Source organism: Ambystoma mexicanum, chromosome 1p, assembly GCF_040938575.1.
Source record: "Ambystoma mexicanum isolate Mex_15411 chromosome 1p, UKY_AmexF1_1, whole genome shotgun sequence".
Lineage (NCBI taxonomy): Eukaryota > Metazoa > Chordata > Amphibia > Caudata > Ambystomatidae > Ambystoma > Ambystoma mexicanum.
In genome coordinates, this window is record NC_090921.1 from 1282661433 (window position 1) to 1282681751 (window position 20319).

Genomic DNA, 20319 nt, shown 5'->3' on the forward strand with positions numbered 1-20319 from the left:
GAGTTGCCCACAAACAAAGACCAACAAATCAAGGCTTCCACTTTCAAATGTTGCCTTTGTTCGAAGACTCACCAGCACATGCATGTGGTTAAGAGCTCAAGATTAGAAACTGGGTCGCAGCGGATCACACAGCAGACGCCTACAATGCCACTTGAGGGTCTTGAAATAGAGGTGTGCTAGCAAATATTGTTAAGCTCAATGGCTTCACAAGTTTTACTTAGGCTTTCAACACAAAGCAATCTCAACACACTGTTAAAACTGACCCATCGAGATTTGAACCGGGTACATAAGTGGACACAAGACAGAAAAAGCTGATGATATAACTGTGCCACATACTGCTGGCTGTAATGGACCATGTCTTATGCTTACTAACACTAATCTCTAACAACTACAGACTTAAAGCCCAGCATACTGGGGCAACCTTACTTCTACCTTAATCTTTTGCAAACACTACTGTCAACGCCGGCTTGTAAAAAGGACTTACTTTAACTAATTCCATACAGCAGCCCATTATAGTTACTCAGTGACCATTGCCGCCCGGCCGTCCCATCTCCAGAACATCTTGAGCTCCAAGTCTACACCTATTGTCCGATATTTTCTTTACTCGGTGAGCAAAGTTGAGCATTGATGCATTTACACTAGTCAATAAGCTGTCAAATAATTCTGCAATATTAAACAATGATTGCATTTACTTTTCAGATAACTTCCCAAGGGGTCGGGGTTGGGGGGGCTGGTTAAGGGTTAGTGCCTCAAACTTGACAACATATTTTTAATACTAAAAAAAGGCACTTCAATATCTGAATATGAACTCCTCTGGCCAGGAGGGCAAACATCTAAGCACTCCATATAAATGAATGCCATCCTCATTGAAAGTTGCCCATTTTGTGAGAGAAACCACTATGCAACCATTCATTTCACTCTAGCTTTTAAAACACAGTTGTGCTATGGATGATAAAAAATATATTGTAGAGAAAGCCCATTCTTGCTACACACTAGGAATGTTTTTCCTTGGATTAATGACACTGGGTTGAACATTAGATTATAACTGACCTCTGTGACAGGTCAGAAGAAGGACGTAGACTCTTTAACAACATTTGCCATCAAGGTTTATTAAATAATAACGTGAACACCTAATTGTCCCTACTGTTATGGGGTATTCCCTACCTACATGAATAACTAAGGTGCTCGTCATTAGTCTTTCTCAATGTCCAAAAAGAATATATCCACCGCCCAACAAAACTACTATCTGACCCCATCACTATTATAATAAAATAAAGGCAGAAGAAGGGCTGTATTCTGCTGCTGGGTGCTTCCAGCACTTGTCTTCTTGATATATGCTTTTTCAATAATCTTTAGCAACTCAGTTCATGTAATTCTTTCCTCAAATTACTACATTTATTCTCCACTTTAGGTGTTACTTTACGTGGCTCAGATTGGTTTATTACAAAGGCTATGTGGACTTGCAGCTGCTCATATTCTTTCTTGCGTTACTCCCACTCTTCTGCTTCTGACACAGGATTTGTTTCCCCTTTCTCTCCAGGGTAGATATGTATTCACTTCATTATTCACTCCTTCTGGCAGCTCTGCATCCCTCTTTCTTTTATTCAAAACACTCAAGTTCAGTAATGTTGCCGTTTAACTTTTCTCACTTTCCTTCACCTCCCTTTTTAGGAACGTTATTATTCCTTTCCTTGTATTTGCACAGTTCAGGTTTAACAAGCATACCAAATTTCCATTCTCCTCCCCCTCAGAAAGCAGTATTGCTCTCCTCTTTGAACTATTAGAGGTTACACAAACAACAAGGATATTTCACTTGCATTCTACTCCTTGAGAGAGTGTTATTGGTCTCCTTTTCACTTTATCACAGTTCAACTTCGGTAAATTTACTTCTAAGTTCTCCACCACACTCTTGGCCTGACTTCCTCGACACCTCTCGCATATGATCCTCGTCTTGTACCTCCTCTCCGTTGTTCGGTGCTTCAACGTGGAGCGGGACCTCTTGCTGGGGTCTCCGTAGGACAGTAGCAGCACTGCTGCACGGGCCGGCTGCCCACCATGATTGTCTTGTGGTCACGCCACCAACAACTTGTCAGGTTCACAGCGAAGCTGGCTTCCCAGAGTTCTTCCTGCTCTTTAGCAGCAGGATTGGGTTCTGCGTCCTGCTGCGGCTCCGTCTCATCCTAGTCTCATGTAGTCAGGGGACCTCCCCTGATTGGAGCCTCATTCCTCTCTTGCTTCTAGGGTCCCCTTTCTCCCTCCTCTCCTCGTACTTGAGTGTTCATCTTTACATCCACTCGTCTCAGTTCCTTTTACTTAGAGACAGTTTCTCTTTCTTCTGAATAATAGCATCAGTTAGCTTCTTCTTCAGCCCAGTCTTGATATATGACAGTCCCATACATGCCATCATATTTACTGGTGAAGGGAGCTCCTCACAGAAAAGAGAGTCTCTCCGAGTGAGTTCTCACTTGCCGTGACCCTTGGGGCAACGGGAAGAAATCCCTTGATTTGTCACACCTCCAAACTCAGACAATCCAGCTTGGTCTGGTGAGTAAACATCGCGATGTCCATCAGCAAGCACTCAAGGGGGAACGGACTGCAGTTGTTTTTGGAAGGCAGTCACTTATGTTCTGTGTTTCTCTCCCCCTTGCTATTGGAAGGGCTACACACTATCGCCGACTAGGGAATAGTACACATTTGAAGGGACCGCCTAGTTGTTCTGGCTCCCTGCCATAGGGATTAACCCCTCAGATATTGATGTGCCTTTACTTTCCAGGGACCATGCCTACAGAAGTGCCACTTCCAAAGCCCACATGAGGGTTCATCCAAGCAGGCTGGTATTGCTCTGGTGTGAGCAGATATAACAACCCTGCAGAGACCGAGAGGCATGATTAAATTGCACACATCTGGCAGGATTATTGCGCCAATCAAAAAGCAAGTTAAATCTGTACCCTCAAATTAAAATCTGAACATCCTGACAGAACAACCATAGACTCCCTAAAACATATTTAGAAGAGGGAAAAGGTCTCCTAAGGAGAACGGATATTTACGTGTATTTTCAAAAAAACATGGTTTTCAATGTCTGATGCAATTATAAACGTTGTTCTATTTTAATAACAGCCTTCCTAGTAATACATAATTCATTCTAGTTCAGGGAAATATTTCTGCTCCTGAAAAGGTAATTTGTATGCGATTTACAACCCACTTACAACACAGAATTAGGAGAATGGTGTACTTATGCAGGATCTCACAGCAGACTCCGTCGACAGCTTCTTTTATGTAGCGCATGCACGCTGCTCCAGTGTTCACCATTTAGCATTGCGCTGTACAGAATAGTTTCCCTTGGAACAGGAACATACACATGCCCTTTATCATTATGGGATATCACACAAGATTGTTAAATAAGAGTTTGGCCTTTTTGAAAGACTAAAGGAAGAAAATGTCCTTGAATCCCCATCCTTTTCTTAAAACCAGCACATAACTTTCTCCTACTGAACTATTAGACCCTACTTGAAACAAATTCATTCAATTTAAATTTGACTTGTAATTTTTTAACTAGTATTTCTAATTATGAAAGTTAAAATATAGGTTGCGATCTTAAGGGCATTGCCCAAATCAAAAATGACTTATGTATGTTACTATTAACCAACGCATTGACTTTGGGAGAATGAAGCGGAGCCGGACCTGCCGGGCTTCAAACTGGGGACCCACAGGTTGCACAAAGAGCTCATCTGTGAACCCTTAACTGTTTGGGCTATGTTGCAGGCTAAGGTCTTTGGGTTTGGGTTCATACCGCCCTGCAGCCAAAAACTAGGACAAGGTTTGGTGTGTCACAAAGAACTATTACACGAGATACCATGGTGGGCCAGTGGGATTTGGTACTGTCCTAGGCACCCAATGCAAAAGGTAACACAAGGTATTAGCAGCTGAAGTTCAATGGCGCTACGTGCAGCAAACAAAAACATTTCACTGGCCAAGGATAGACAATTCGCGACTGCTGTACCTTTGGGATGAACATAATGCGTATCCCATCAACTGCACCTTCCAATAGCAGCCCACGGATCAGGAAACACAACAGGACCACGTAGGGGAAGATGGAACTGAAGTACATTACCTGCAAACGGAAGCACATGTTAGTGTGAGCAGCTTGGCCTACAGAGGTCTGGACAAAGCAGGCCCTCCCACTGCAGGGCATCCCAATGTCTGAACTCTGCCATGCCCAGTCCTGGACTTCACCTACCCCCCCTCAGTGAGTGTCCTTGGTACTCCTCGGGATCCCAGCGCTTCTGCTGTCCCTCCCTTTCCAGGCCTCTGCTCCTCGCATTCATTCATGGGAATCAGTGTCACATCTCTAGTCCTCACAGTACTGGAAAGGTCAGTTTTTGAACTCATTCCCTGCAACACTTCACAACCTCAGCACATTGGGGTACAGTTAGTTTTCACCAGTAGACTAAAGGACATTATATTCAATAATGAAAAGGAAGGGCTTGGTTTCAAAATCTCTCTCCTGGGTAGCCCTTACCATGCGTTGATCCTCCATGCAATGCCCAAGTACGTCCAACAGGGTTTTGGGATCATGTCATGATGACTGCAGGGCCAATGTAACTGCGACACATCCAGGTTCATATTTTCTGCTTCAAAGCCCTGTGTCATGATACAGTAAGACCCATTCCCTGAACCCCCATGCTCAACAATGTTGGTTTACTCCATTTATGAGAACACAGTCCTGTGAACGGGGGATACATGCACCCTCTCCAAACAACAAAGCCCCAGATTCCATGCATCATATTTATTGAAGCTAGGTTGCCTATACTCTTGGTGGAATCTTATCTGCAATCCTTGTATGCTTTCGCTCAGTCTAGAGTGTTCCAGTAAGCCTGCCCTCCTTCACTCAAAAATTCAGTTCCCTCGTTGCAAAGCTTAGTTCTCCTTTTTGCCAAGACTAAGCTCCTTTCGCCAATGCCTCTTCCCCCCTCTCCAGCCTCAGTCACTAATACAGGTTCAACCAACCTCATTCTGAGTACTACCCTGGTTTCTTCAAAAGCCTTTGCTCAGGGTCTTCATTCTGCCCCTTCTTTCCATCTCTCCCCCTGTAGTGGTACAAGATCCTTCTTCTGTCAGGGGCACTGCCAACCTCTCCCACGTCTCAGGACCTCCTCTCAAAGCCTCAGGTCCCCAATCCCCTATACCCATCTGTGAAGATACTAGTGGGGGGTGCCTGTACTTCCGCTCTTTATATGGTAGAGGAGAGGCACAGAGGACCCCAGCCAAGATTTTCAAGCGGTAGCAATGGACGAGCAATCAAGGCCTAGCTTCTCAGGAGGTGATGCGGGCTGGTTCTTAAGTACAGTGTAGTCCCCAAGCCCCCACAAAGGAATGGTCACACACTGTATTACTGAAAACACAGTCTTTATATAATTAATATTCAAAGGTATGTACACGATCACAATAACGCACTTTGTATTCGGAAATAAACAATGATAAATATATACAATTCAAAAGTGGTACCACCAATGTCATCAAATGTCATTAAAGTGCATCAACTGTACGGTTAAAATGTCACACAGATCAATAACGAGGAAGCCAGCAATAGAGATAGGAAGGAACGTAAGATGGTTGAAACAATAGGCAGAATGTGGGCCTATACCGACACAGTTCTCTGTGGAGATTCTACCCCCCCCCCCCCCCAACCTGGGCAACCTGTAAAATGAAGATATATAGCACAAGCCCAACAAGCCCAGTCCATATATTGTTCAATAGCCTTATTCCCTCCTATTAAGGTTTTACCCCCCCAATGTACCTGGTGGAGTAGAGTTCTTCGAAGACACGTCGAAGGATCCTTCTTGATTGACTCCCTTTAAAGCAGGAGCCACGGATCGTCGAAAGGCGTCGAAGATGGTGAACCTGTCGTCGAGGGCGGCGATGAGAAGTTCAAGGGTGCCGAGACCCCGATGTTGATCCAGGTGGTGCTCGTCGGCGACGTCCTGCGAGGATGAGGTGTGCGGGGCACCTCGGCGATAGATTGTTCAGGACCGCAAAGAGTTTCAGAAGAGCTGTGGCCCAACGAGGGCGTCAAGTCGTCGAAGTCTTTGTGGCCTTCAGGTGGCGGGAAACCCACCGACGGATTCTCCTCGGCGCGTTGGTCGTCCTCGACTTTCTCCGGCGGGACAAAGCGGTCGACGATGCGGACAAGGGAGTCCTTGGATTCAAATGTTCTTAGGCAAAGGAGCGGGCGGCTCCGGTCGTCGCCGGCACGGCGTCAAGTGGTCCCACGGCTGGGCAACACAACTTCAACGGGCCTCCAGCGGTTACACAAACCTGCGAACCCTTGTCGACGGCAATGGACTTTGACAGCAGAGAAGTCCGGGTGCTTTGCTTTGTTCTCCTCAGCGGTCCCATCTCGGGTCGGCAGCCTTTCGAGGGTCTGACTTCCAGGGAACTTTGGCGAAGGTTAGCGGTGCTCGATGGTCCCTCGGAGCATGGGAAGAGGGCGCCTTAACAGGTCCTCTCTCGGATCAGTCCTTGACGAGTTCGGCAGCTTTCAGTTCAGGTCGAAGCAAATGTAAAGCAACAGCAAGTCTTCATCTTCCAGCTGGGCGTCGAGGATCAGCAGTTCCAGTTACTCTTCAAGTGTAGACAGCTTCTGAACAATTTCCAGTGGTGAGAGCTCCCCAGATATACTAGCTTGTCTCTCAGCCACACTGCTGGGTCACTCAGCAGCCAATCATACAGAAGGGCATTCATGCAGTCAGTCAGCCAATCAGGCACCCAGTGCATTCAGGCCATCCTCCTCCCTCTCAGACACTCAGACCAAGGAATGTGGATTGGGACAAGTACCCAGCCACTCAACACTACACACTGCATTCAGGCCAGTTTCGGGCAGGGCTGTCTCAGTCTTTGTCTCTCATACCAGAAACCAGACAACCACAACAAGAAGTGCATATTGGACACACACTCCATTCACCCAGGTCCCACCCACAGGAGGTACCCACAACATACAGTCACTGGGAAGGCTCCTGCTAGTCTGGCCGGGCCTTCACAACACCACCATATATGGAACTTCCACCCAACAGCCAGTCAGGGGGAAGGGATAGAGTCAGGGTTTCCCAGGACTTTGAGAAAACAAGGTAATAGGTAATAGAAAGCAAGAGGCCACAGGGGCCATCTTGTTTTCCATCAGGAATCAACTGATTCCAATGGCAGGGCCTGGGGAACCCAAAATGGAGGATACTCAGTGCACCTGTCAAATTCAGCATGGAGCTGCCAGCAGCCAATACCCTGCTCTCCGGGCCACCCACAGGTGCCCAAAAACATACACTAGGGGCACAGGGTTGTACCCTCACCCATGGGTGCCGTAAGGGTATCCCACGAGTCTGTTCACCAAACCAAAAGAGAGAACTGCACCACCAGGAGTCCCACATGAACTCCTGCGTGGAAAATATGACAGAACACACGATGAAGAGGCAGCAAAGGACAAGGATACGGAGGCCCTGTCCCTCCGATGCATTTCCAGCATCACAGTCGCCCCCCAGACTGAGGTGGAGGGTGCCTAATCTCCAACAGGATAGACACCCTCATCCAGACGGTCAACATACCTTCTGGAAAGGCCATCTGCATTATCGTGACTCTTCCCTGGTCTGTGCTCTATGGTGAAGTCTAGCCCTTGCAGGCTAATGGACCACCTAAGCAGTTTCGGATTTTCACCTTCATCTGCATAAGCCACTTCAGGGGCTTATGGTCTGTTTGGACCTTGCAGTTAGACCCCGTAAGGTAGGGCCTAAAACGCCTAAGGCTCCAAACTAACGGAAACACTCCTTCTCAACAGTAGCCCACCTAAGTTCTCTACCCTTAAGTTGTCTACTGATGAAGATGATAGGATGTTCCCTCCCTTTGTCATCTAACTGGCAAAAGACAGCTCCAATTCCGGTGTTGCAGGCATCCTTCTGGACGATAAAGGGTCGGCTGTAGTCAGGCGCAAACACAGGTGCCCTACACAGACTTTCTTTCAAGCCATCAAAAGCCCTCGGACAGTCTTCCGTCCAATTAACCGTCCTAGGTTGTTTGGGGGGAAGTCAGAGCTGTCAGTGGTGCAGCTATGGTTCCATAGTCTGCCATGAAATTGCGATAATACCCAGTTAGGCCCAAAAAGGCTCTCACCTGGGTTTGAGTAGTGGGAGTTTCCCAGTCCTGTACATCCTGTACCTTACTGGGGTGAGGTTGGATTTGACCCCCTCCTACCTCATGACCAAGATATGTGACTTTCCCCTGAGCTATCTGGCACTTGGAGGCCTTGATAGTGAGGTTATCCCTTTTCAAGGCCTGCAACACCTTACCCAGATGTGTCAAATGCTCTTCCCAAGTGGAACTGTAGACAGCAATGTCGTCTAAATAAGCCACACAAAAGGCTTCCAGCCCACTGAGAGCCTGATTGACCAATCTCTGGAAGGTGGCAGGGGCATTCTTCAACCCAAAAGGCATGACCCTAAACTGGTAGAGTCCCTCTGGTGTTGAGAACGCCGTCTTTTCCTTGGCATGGTCCGTCAGAGCTATTTGCCAATAGCCTGAGGTGAGGTCAAAAGGTGCTCACAAATTTGGCAGCACCTATGGTGTCCACGAGCTCATCAGCCCTGGGCAATGGGTAAGCGTCAGTTTTGGTGACGGCATTGACTCCTCGGTAGTCCACACAGAACCTCCAATCCTTGGTACCTGCCTGGGATCTTGCCTTGGGGACAACGACCATGGGACTGGACCAGGGACTGGTTGAGGGTTCAATAACACCCAGACCCAACATCTTGGTGACCTCAGCCTGGATGTGGTTCTTAAAAGTATCTGACATACGGTAGCTCCTGCTCTTGACAGGCACGCTGTCACCAGTGTCAATCTCGTGCTTGCACCACGGTGTAAGGCCTGGCATCAGCGAAAACGGAGAGGCATACTGCTGGAGCAAAGTCCTGCAGGTCCTCTGCTGCTCTGTTGTCAAATCTGGAGAGAGATGCACTCCCTACACTGAGCCATCCTGAGGGTTGCTATACAGCAAATCAGGAAGGGGCTCACTCTCATCCTCTTCTTGCTCTGAAGCTAGCAAGAGACATGAGACTTCTGCTCGCCTGTGGAAAGGCTTGAGCCGATTAACATGGAATGCCTGAGGGGCTACCCCTGGGATTCCCATGTCAACCAGATAATTGACTTTGCCCATCTTGGAGATTATCCTGAAGGGTCCAGTCCATTTATCTGCCAATGCCCGAGGCTTGGTAGGATCCATCACAAGGACCTCCTGTCCCGGAGTCCAATCTACTTGCGATGCTTTAAGGTCATGCCAGTATTTGTTCAATTCCTGGCTGGCCTTGAGATTCACTGTTGCCTGACCCATCATCTGTGTCATCCTCTGTCCGAGGCCTAACACATAGTCCCCCACTTGCTTGGCGGGACCTGGAGGGGTGGCTTCCAAACCTTCTCTGATCAAGGCAAGGGGCCCCCTCACGGGATGTCCAAAGAGTAACTCAAAGGGGCTGAAACCAACCCCCTCTTGAGGTACCTCTCTGAAAGCAAACAGCAGGCATGGCAGGAGGAGATCCCATTTCCTTCTTAGGGGCTCTTCCAAAGCACCCATCATGCCCTTGAGAGTTTTATTAAATCTCTCAACCAGACCATTGGTCTGGGGTGGTAAGAGGTGGAGAACTTATAGGTTACTCTGCAATCTTTCCACATGGTCTTCATGTAACTAGACATGAAATTGGATCCTCTGTCAGAGACAACCTCTTTGGGGAATCCAACACGGGTGAAAATGCCCAGGAGAGCCCTGGCAACCACCTTGGCCGTTACAGTCCGAAGGGGTATAGCCTCAGGGTACCTGGTGGCATGATCTACCAAAACCAGGATGAACCGATGTCCACCTGAAGTGAGAGGGTCCAGGGGACCAACAATGTCGATGCCCACCCTCTCAAATGGTGTGCCAACCACTGGCAATGGCTGCAGTGGGGCAATGACACTGCTTCCAGTCTTGCCAGACAACTGACAAGTTGAGCAGGTCCTGCAGTGGGACTCCACTTCTACTCCCATCCGGGGCCAGTAGAAATGGGCAGAGAGCCTCTGCTTAGTCTTCTTGGTACCAAGATGACCAGCCAAGGGCACCTCATGCGCCAACTGCAGTAGGAAGGGCCTGTAAACCTGGGGTAACACCAACCTCTTGAGGGCACAAGGTTCAGGCTTAGTGGGCTCACTAACAAGGAGCTCACCCTCCCAATAAATCCGGAATGTCCTAGGCACTTCTCCTTGTGCCTGGGACAGGGCCTGTTTCCTCAGACCCTCGAGAGAGTGGCACTCTCTCTGTCCTTTACAGAAGTCTGCCCGGGAGGGTCCCCCTTCAGCTAATAAGCATTGAAGATCGGGATGATCCTCCGGGTTGAGAACCTCTCCCACAGGAGTCTTCTGGCTCTTCTCCCACAGTGGTTGAGACAGGGTTTACCACTGGACCCAGCCCGTCCGGAGCATGGATCCAAATGGGTGCTGTAGGAACAGCAGGAAGAGAAGGAGCTCCCTCCACAGAGGTGGCCTTCTTGTTCTTCCTTCGTCTTGCCTTAGGCCGCGCCTTTGGCTCGGGTACCTGACTCGCAGCCAGACCCGGGGTCACCTGTGACCTAGTGACCACAGCAGCAGTCAAGGGAAGACCATCCGAGATCAATCCCAATTCGACTAGATTATTACCTAACAGAATTTTAGCAGGGACATTGTCCTGAACCAGGACAGGAAGCTTTGCTGTCTAGTCTCCAATTACGAGTGTGACTAGGGCTACAGGCGATAATTTGGGAGGCCCACCAGCTAACCTGGTGGTTCTCAGAGGAGCAACTACATAGTCCTCTGGCTTGAGCAGGGTCCTGTCCACCACTGTCATGCTCGCCCCAGTGTCTCTCAAACCAGTAGAAGGCTGGCCATTCAGGAGGACACTTCTCAAAAATCTATGGGTGTTCTGTGGGATAGTCGCCAGTACTTCCGCGTACTGGTCCCGGGCCCCAAGGGACACTAAGGAAATCTCTACAGGAGCACCAAATGTGATCCCTGTAGAGGAGGGGAGGACAGTGGCCTCCACCTCAGACATGGGGTAAGGGTAGGTCAGGCTGACAGCCTGTACTCCAAGTGCCTTACCTTTACACTTGGAGTCACCCCTCTTGTGATCCAGAGCCCCACAATCCCAACAAGTGCCGGGAGTGCAGGGTACCGTACTGGAACCACTGGGAGCCTGCTTTGCAGCAGGTGGACAACTACTCTTATTCCCACCCACAGATGACTTATCCCCACTAGATTATTGGGTCTTCGGAGAGGAGGGTTTAGGTTTACCTGACTGACTGCTTTTGGGACCCCTCAGCTTACTGAGAGGCCCCCTTTTCTCTGTCCTTGTCCTTCCCACTGGAGTCCTTAGGGGACACCCGGTGGGCGACCCACATGTCAGCCAGCCTAGCCAGCTTAAAGGGATCCAAAATGTTCTGGTCTGCAACATACTGACGCAGCTCTGGTGTACAGGCTTCAGAAAAATGCTCAAAAAACAACAGTTGGGACAATTCAACAAAAGTTTTCACCTTGTAACCATCAATCCACCCCATCATGTTCATGTGCGCAGCACTCACCCAGTCAACCCAAGACACATTCTCTCTTTTCTTATACTCCCTGAACCTTTTAAGGTATTGGGTAGGTGTCTTGCCAAACTTGGCAATTAAAGCAGACTTCATACACTCATACTGACCCACGTCTTCCACACTCAGCTTCAGAATACAGTCATACCCAGTCTGAGGCACTCTGCTAAACAAACACTTAGCCCAATCTCTTTTGTCAACATCATGAATTGCACAAGCCATTTCAAATGCTTCAATCTATTGGAGGATATCAGAACCCTCCACAAACACACCAACCAAATCTTTCATAAACTTAGTTGCTGGGGACTTGACACTCTCACTGGGTTTCGCTGAAGTCTCCACTCTAGCTTTCTCTAGCTGGATTCTCTGACATTCAGTGTCCTGGTTCTTGAGTTCAAGGTCATTATTTTTGAGTTCAAGATCCCTATTCTTGAGCTCCACTTGTTGAGCCAACTTCTCCTTCTTAAGATCAGCATCCATTTCCAACTTGCGATATTCAAAGGCCAATTTCATCCTTAATAACTCAAGCTCCAAGGAATTGCTGGGGTTCGGAACAGAGGCAGCAGGAATGGTGGCATTCCCAGAAACAGATTCAGTAGAAACCCCAGGGGCAGAGTCCTCATTGGTTGCACCCCCCCCCCCTCATCAAGAGTTTCACCATCAGTCTGGTAGTCCACCAGGGCAGCTATCAGGTCAGCCCTAGACATATCCACAAAGTCTAACTCCCTGGCTTCACAAGCACTCTGGAGAGCCTCTAAGCTCATCCTAGTCAATTTACCATTTGCAATAGACTCCATTGTTTGTAATGCAGTTATTTTGTACACAACCAAACCTTAATTTAATAAAGTGCAGATATTTTTTAAGTGGCACGGTTATACACTGATTCTTAAAACCATAAGCATCCCACCGCTGCCACCAGTGTGAAGATATTGGGTGGGGGGTGCCTGTACTTCTGCTCTCTATATGGTAGAGGAGAGGCACAGAGGACCCCAGCCAAGATTCTCAAGCGGTAGCAATGGACGAGCAATCAAGGCCTAGCTTCTCAGGAGGTGATGCGGGCTGGTTCTTAAGTACAGTGTAGTCTCCAAGCCCCCACAAAGGAATGTCCACACACTATTACTGAAAGCACAGTCTTTATATAATTAATATTCAAAGGTATGTACACGATCACAATAACGCACTTTGTACTCGGAAATCAACAATGATAAATATATACAATTCTAAAATGGTACCACCAATGTTATCAAATCTCATTAAAGTGCATCAACTGTACGGTTAAAATGTCACACAGATCAATAACGAGGAAACTAGCAATAGAGATAGGAAGGACCTGTCATGATCTCTGCTTCCAAAAGGTCAGGGTTTTCCCAACTCCCTTGGAAGCAGATCCATAACCCAGGTTCCGAGGGCCAACCAGTCCCAATTGGGACCTTTTGGACCCAGTCCTGGCGCCAGTGGCACCAGGCTCATAAATATGCCCAGTCCCAGCGCTGGAAGCGCCGGGCTCATAATGCTTGGGTGGACTTACCTGCAGCAGACCATGCTGCTTACTTGCCTGCCAGCTGAGCCTCTGATCCTCTTCTGTTTGGAACTACTTTTCCTGTTGGGTGGGGCAGGAGCCACTCCCTAGATTCAGAACACTGGAACTCTTCTGGAAAGCAGGAACTCTTTTCTTACCAAGGCGTGGCTGTGGAAGGAGACACCTAAGCACTACAGGAGGCTATTTAAACCACACCCGGTGGATGAATCTTGCTTTGCGTTATTCTGCATCCTCTGCAGCAGAACGCTCATCGTGTCTTCTGCATCGGATCCTGGGCCTAAGGAAAAAGGCTTACCATCCTGAATCCAGTCTTCAGCAACACCTATAAAGACAAGAAAGAACAGGTTAGCATTCCGGCGTCTGAAAGACAAAGGCTTACCTACTCTTCGTGCGCTCCGGAGGTCTTCACACTGCATTCCGGCATCTGAAAGACAAAAGCTTACCAACTCTTTGCACGCTCCGGAGGCCTTCGGCGCTGCATCCTGCATCTGAAAGACAAAACAAGGTGCGTTTAAAGACATTGGGGAACTTTAATACTCACGTGCCATTACTCTAACCCAGTGGGTATTCCGGCACCCTGCAGCCGCTCCGAACTCGTACCTGCAAAATAAAAGACAGTTAGAGCGCATCGTGAAGCAGGCAACAAGCGCTTACTTACGTGCTTCCAGGCGCTTCTATTCATCACACGGACTCCATCTTCAACTCACTTCAGCCCGTCATCCGCCATCGCCGGAACCTGCAAAACAAGAGACATCATTACTAAAGACTTTAAAGACAATAGAATTACTCGAAACTTACCGTTCGTGCAGTAAATGACGGACAGCAGTCCTCTGAAGTCAAGAGGCCTGCGCTACCGATCCAGTGAAGAAACTGGTTACAGCACCCTGCCCCGAGGCAGATGGAGAGCTCGGCATTCACTTACCTAAGACATCTTACTCTTGAAGTCAGGCATACAGTGCACAGAGGTCCAGCCCAAAGAGCCAACCGGGTGCTACACATCACCTTTGAAGATACGGTAGTCGCCCAGTCAAGACCGGCGCCTCTGCGAGAATCAGGTGAGCGTTACAGGACCGTAAAATGGTTGAAACAATAGGCAGAATGTGGGCCTATACCGATGGACACAGTTCTGTGTGGAGATCCCCCCCACCCGGGCAACCTGTAAAATGAAGATATATAGCACAAGCCCAGTCCATATATTGTTCAATAGCCTTATTCCCTCCTATTAAGGTATTACCCCCCCCCCCCAATGTACCTGGTGGAGTAGAGTTCGTGGAAGACGCGTCGAAGAATCCTTCTTGAGTGACTCCCTTTAAAGCAGGAGCCACGGATCCTGCAGTGGTCTTCAAACTTTTTTGGCCAGGGCCCCACTGAGCAAAATTTGGGCAGGTCGGGACCCCCCAGAAATGCCAAATGGACAGTATATATTGCGCGCCGTCACCTGCTCCCATCAAAGTCGCTGGGCTCCCTCATCCCACTCCTACCCAGTCGCTGGTCTCTCCCCACCCCATCACACACCCAGGGCTCTCCCCACTCTGCTCCCATCACTATCCCATGGTTCCCGCCCATTGTGCTCCCACCATAGTCCCTCGGTTCCCCCATCCCGTTCCCAACACAGTCTGAGGGCCAGTGGCGGCTGGTGAATCTTTTTTAAGTGGAGGGGCATTAAGGGGAGGTTCGGGGGGGTTTCCCCCTGTGAATTTTTTTTTAAATAATAGGTTAAAATGTTGCATTGTAGAGCATACTTTTAACAAAAAATGGGTAAATAGCCAAACAGTTTGCAATTGTTGCTGGGAGTCCAGGGGGCAGGCATTGATATTTTATTTCTATCGCGCTCGTACACAAGTGTTTCAGAGCGTGACAAGGCAAGGGAGGGGAACAGAGGAGAATAAAACAGCGATCTTACTAGGCCCAGTGACATTGAGAACGCGCAAGTGTGAGGGGAAAAGTGCATGGAAGGGGGGAGAAGTGGAAAGTGCGAAGCAGAGGAGAAACAGATAAATAACAATAAATAAATAATAAAGGCAACAAACAGTGGTAGTGCAGCCAGCAATTTGCAAGTGCTACGTTTAAGGCAGCAGACAGGGTAGGTCTGATAAGTGCAGGAAGAAAGATGGTTCTCCTCAAGTTTTAGAGTGGCAGGGCGCTGTTCCAGAGGGAGGCCCCAGCCGAAGACGGAGATCTACCCCCAGCTCGTTTCTTTGATAAACGACTGACCCTGAGGGAGTTGGAGGTAGAGGAGTGAAGAGCTCGAGAGGGGAGGTATTTGCGGAGGAATAGCTGAAGGTATTTTGGACCCAGGCCCCAGAAAGCCTTGTGGACAAGGCAGAGGGTTTTGAATGATAGATGTCCGGTAAAAAGATACCATCCCTGTCCCCTGGGCCCCACTGGTCCTAACACAATGAACATGATTATGTGTATATGCAAGGCGCTGCACATTCATACAGCAATCACTCTATCATTCACATGAGCATCCATAACCATACACTCACTCATAACGCATCCATACACATGTTTAAATAAAAACAATGAACATAAACGTACCTTCTGCATTGGCCTGTGTGTGGGTGCTGAAACGGCCTGCTCCAGCTGCTCTGTCCGTATGTGCGAGGAGGCGCAGGAGCTCCCCCTCGGACATACAGACATGCAGTGCCCCAGCCAGCATTTCCAATGAGCTATGCAATGCTGGCGAAGCAAAACGCCCCAGCACTTGCATGGCTCAGTGAGCATGTGCGGCTGGGGAACTAAACTGAACTGTCAAAGGGAAACAGTGTTTCCCTTTGACAGTTCAGCCAGCCCAGGAGCACTCCATTAGCTGGATAAAGCAGCTGAGGGAGTGCTCACTGTTTCACTGGGCTGGCTCCTTAGCTCCTCCATAATGGGTGAGGGGCCACTGGGCGGGCGCCTCTTGCCATTATGGATGAGCCGCCAGGCTCGGACAGGCCTATAGGGCAATGCCTGTACCAAAAATGTAAAATGCTAGTTTGGGCCAATCAAAATGGGCCACCATTTTGGCCAATGTGGACCATTTTGATGAGTTACTTAACTATGCAGTTAGTAATGTTGACCATTGTTGCTGAATATATCACAATTTACTTGCATTTTAACACAAAGCACCCCTTTGGGTACTATTGAAACAGTGGGCTTCATAACTACTCTGGCGGTAGCTGTGCCGGTAAAACCGGCACGGCTGCCACTGGAGTTGCATCCGGGTCTGGCACCCGCGAATGGGCAATTACTAGGTCATGCCGAGTTAGGCGGACATGATAATTGCCCTTTCGAAGGTGCCGGTAGATCCCCATTCCCATTTGAGCCCCATATGGCTCAAATGGGAATGGGGAGCTCGGATGCACCGGCACCGTTAATAACGGTGCTGGTGCATCCGAGGAGCTGAGGTCAGACCTGGCGGGGGCTGTCAAGCACCCACGAGCACAACTCTTACTATGGCGGAACGGTAGCAACGGTGCCGGTAGCTTACCAGCACCGTTGTTACTGGTCCGCCATAGTAGTAATGAGGCCCAGTCTGTGACTAAAGGAATGAATATCCATTTACAACTGTGGGCCACTTTTTCATTGTTGCCTGAGACAGTTTCATGCTTCAGCCCGCCCATGTGGGCCACCCCTGCCCATTTCTTCCAATCTAAAAAAAAAAAAAAAAAATCTTTTTTCATGCTGAGCTCTCAGGGCCCCCCTGGGATGCACCCGCGGACCCCTAGGGGGTCGCGACCCACAGTTTGAATACCACTGGTCTAGAGGCATCGAAGATGGTGAACTTGTCGTCGATGAGAAGTTCAAGGGTGCTGTAACGCTCACCTGATTCCCGTAGAGGCGCCGGTCTTGACTGGGCGTATACCGTATCTTCAAAGGTGATGTGTAACACACGGCTGGCTCTTTGGGCTGGACCTCTGTGCACTGTATGTCTGGCTCGAAGGGTAAGATGTCTGCAGATAGAAAATGTGGGATTAATGAACTGGGTTATTGAATGTCTCTCTCTTCTTCCCTTTCTCTTCTCCTGTAGAACCCCAAAGGTTAACGCTCTCACCTTAGGTAAGTGAACGTCGTGCTCTCCATCTGCCTCGAGGCAGGGTGCTGTAACCAGTTTCTTCACTGGATAAGGGGAGCAGGCCTCTTGACTTCAGAGGACTGCTGTCCGTCGTTTACTGCACGAACGGTAAGTTTCGAGTAATTCTAATGTCTTTAAAGTCTTTAGTAATGATGTCTCTTGTTTTGCAGGGTTCCGTCGATGGCGGATGGCGGGCTGAAGTGAGTTGAAGATGGAGCCCGTGTGATGAATAGAAGCGCCTGGAAGCACGTAAGTAAGCGCTTGTTGCCTGCTTCACGATGCGCTCTAACTGTCTTTTTATTTTGCAGGTACAAGTTCGGGCGGCTGCAGGGTGCCGGAATACCCACTGGGTTAGATGTGGAAAGGAGTAATGGCACGTGAGTATTAAAGTTCCCCAATGTCTTTAAACGCACCTTGTTTTGTCTTTCAGATGCGGGATGCAGCGCCGAAGGCCTCCGGAGCGTGCAAAGAGTTGGTAAGCTTTTGTCTTTCAGATGCCGGAATGCAGTGTGAAGACCTCCGGAGCGCACGTAGAGTAGGTAAGCCTTTGTCTTTCAGATGCCGGAATGCAGCGCGAGGCGTTGGTGACAGCCGATGGACCAGGTAAGTGAAGAGCTGTCACTGAAGACCGTAATGCTAACCTGTTCTTTCTTGTCTTTATAGGTGTTGCTGAAGACTGGATTCAGAATGGTAAGCCTTTTTCCTTAGGCCCAGGATCAGATGCAGAAGACACGATGAGCGTTCTGCTGCTGAGGATGCAGAATAACGCAAAGCAAGATTCATCCATCGGGTGTGGTTTAAATAGCCTCCTGTAGTGCTTAGGTGTCTCCTTCCACAGCCACGCCTAAGAAAAGAGTTCCTGCTTTCCAGAAGAGTTCCAGTGTTCTGAATCTAGGGAGTGGCTCCTGCCCCACCCAACAGGAAAAGTAGTTCCAAACAGAAGAGGATCAGAGACTCAACTGGCAGGCAAGTAAGCAGCATGGTCTGCTGCAGGTAAGTCCACCCAAGCATTATGAGCCCGGCGCTTCCAGCGCTGGGACTGGGCATATTTATGAGCCTGGTGCCACTGGCGCCAGGACTGGGTCCAAAAGGTCCCAATTGGGACTGGTTGGCACTCGGAACCTGGGTTATGGATCTGCTTCCAAGGGAGTTGGGAAAACCCTGACCTTTTGGAAGCAGAGATCATGACAGGTGCCGAGACCTCGATGTCGATCCAGGCGGTGCTCGTCAGCGACGTCCTGCGAGGATGAGGTGTGCGGGGCACCTCGGCGATAGATTGTTCAGGACCGCAAAGAGTTTCAGAAGAGCTGTGGCCCAACGAGGGCGTCGAGTCGTCGAAGTCTTTGTGGCCTTCAGGTGGCGGGAAACCCACCGGCGGATTCTCCTCGGCGCATTGGTCGTCCTCTACTTTCTCCGGTGGGACAAAGCGGTCGACGATGCAGACAAGTGAGTCCTTGGATTCAAATGGTCTTAGGCAAAAGAGCAGGCGGCTCCCGTCGTCAGCGGCGGCCCGGCGTCAAGAGGTCCCACGGCTGAGCAACACAACTTCGATGGGCCTCCAGCGGTTACACAAACCTGCGAACCCTGGTCGACGGCAATGGACTTCGACAGCGGCGAGGTCCGGGTGCATTGCTTCGTTCTCCTCAGCGGTCCCGTTTCGGGTCGGCAGCCTTTCGAGGGTCTGACTTCCAGGGAGCTTCGGCGAAGGTTAGCGGTGCTAGATGGTCCCTCGGAGCACGGGAAGAGGGCGCCTTACCAGGTCCTCTCTCGGATTAGTCCTGGACGAGTTCGGTAGCTTTCAGATCAAGTCGAAGCAAATGCAACAGCAAGTCTTCGTCTTCCAGCTGGGCGTCGAGGATCAGCATTTCCAGTTACTCTTCAAGTGTAGACATAGCTTCTGAACGCTTCTGAACAATTTCCAGTGGTGAGAGGTCCCCAGATATACTATCTTGTCTCTCATCCACAGTGCTGGGTCACTCTCAGCAGCCAATCATACAGAAGGGCATTCATGTAGTCAGTCAGCCAATCAGGCACACAGTGCATTCAGGCCATCCTCCTCCCTCTCAGACACTCACAACAAGGAATGTGGATTGGGACACGTACCCAGCCATTCAACACTACACACTACATTCAGGCCAGTTTCGGGCAGGGCTGTCTCATACCAGAAACCAGACAACCACAACAAAAAGTGCATATTGGTCAAACACTCCATTCACCCAGGTCCCACCCACAGGAGGTACCCACAACATACAGTCACTGGGAAGGCTCCAGCTAGTCTGGCCGGGCCTTCACAACACCACCATATGGCACTTCCACCCAACACCCAGTCAGGGGGAAGGGACAGAGTCAGGGCGTCCCAGGACTTTGGAAAACAAGGTAATAGCTTAGGAAAGCTCTTGCCACAGGGGCCATCTTGTTTTCCATCAGGAATCAACTGATTCCAATGGCAGAGCCCGGGGATCCCCAAAATGGAGGATACTCAGTGCACCTGTCAAATTCAGCATGGAGCTGCCACCAACCAATACCCTGCTCTGCGGGCCACCCACAGGTGCCCAAAAACATACACTAGGGGCACAGGGTTGTACCCTCACCCATGGGTGCCGTAAGGGTATCCCACGGGTCTTTTCAACAAACCAAAAGAGAGAGAGCTGCACTGCCAGGAGTCCCACATGAACTCCTGCGTGGAAAATATGACAGAACACACGATAAAAAGGCAGTTAAAGGACAAGGATACGGAGGCCCTGTCCCTCTGATGCATTTCCAGCATCACACCATCCCTCTTAAATCTTAAGTCCTAGATTTCCAAGCCGTTTACCCCAACCCTCCTCGCCTTAGGACCACAGCTCACCTAAGCTCAGTCTGCCACCCTCCAAGCCCATTGTACCCTACTCTCTAGTCTTTGTGCCTCACACCTACCTTGCCCGAGGATTTGATGCCTTTGATCATGCAGAGGCAGACCACCACCCATGCAGCAAAGAGGCACCCAGTCATAGCACCGTTCATCCCTCCACTCTCCTCGATTGAGTTGCTGATGTCCAGGGCTTCACGGTACCAGAAATAGGTTGTGCTCGTGCTATCATCACAGTAGGCCCCTA

The 20319-nt window shown here is 49.4% G+C and overlaps 1 protein-coding gene across 2 annotated transcripts in view; it reads right to left on the reverse strand.

Moving 5' to 3' along the window:
- Positions 1 to 20319, reverse strand: part of LOC138452915 (sodium-dependent neutral amino acid transporter B(0)AT2-like) — a 228598-nt gene that overhangs the window by 65816 nt on the left and 142463 nt on the right. For both annotated transcript variants that reach the window (XM_069605263.1, XM_069605265.1), the window contains exons 5-6: positions 20141 to 20316; positions 4001 to 4111 (exon numbers count right to left, since the gene is read on the reverse strand). In XM_069605263.1, the coding sequence (XP_069461364.1) occupies positions 4001 to 4111; positions 20141 to 20316 (287 nt within the window). The remainder of the gene's footprint in view (positions 1 to 4000; positions 4112 to 20140; positions 20317 to 20319) is intronic.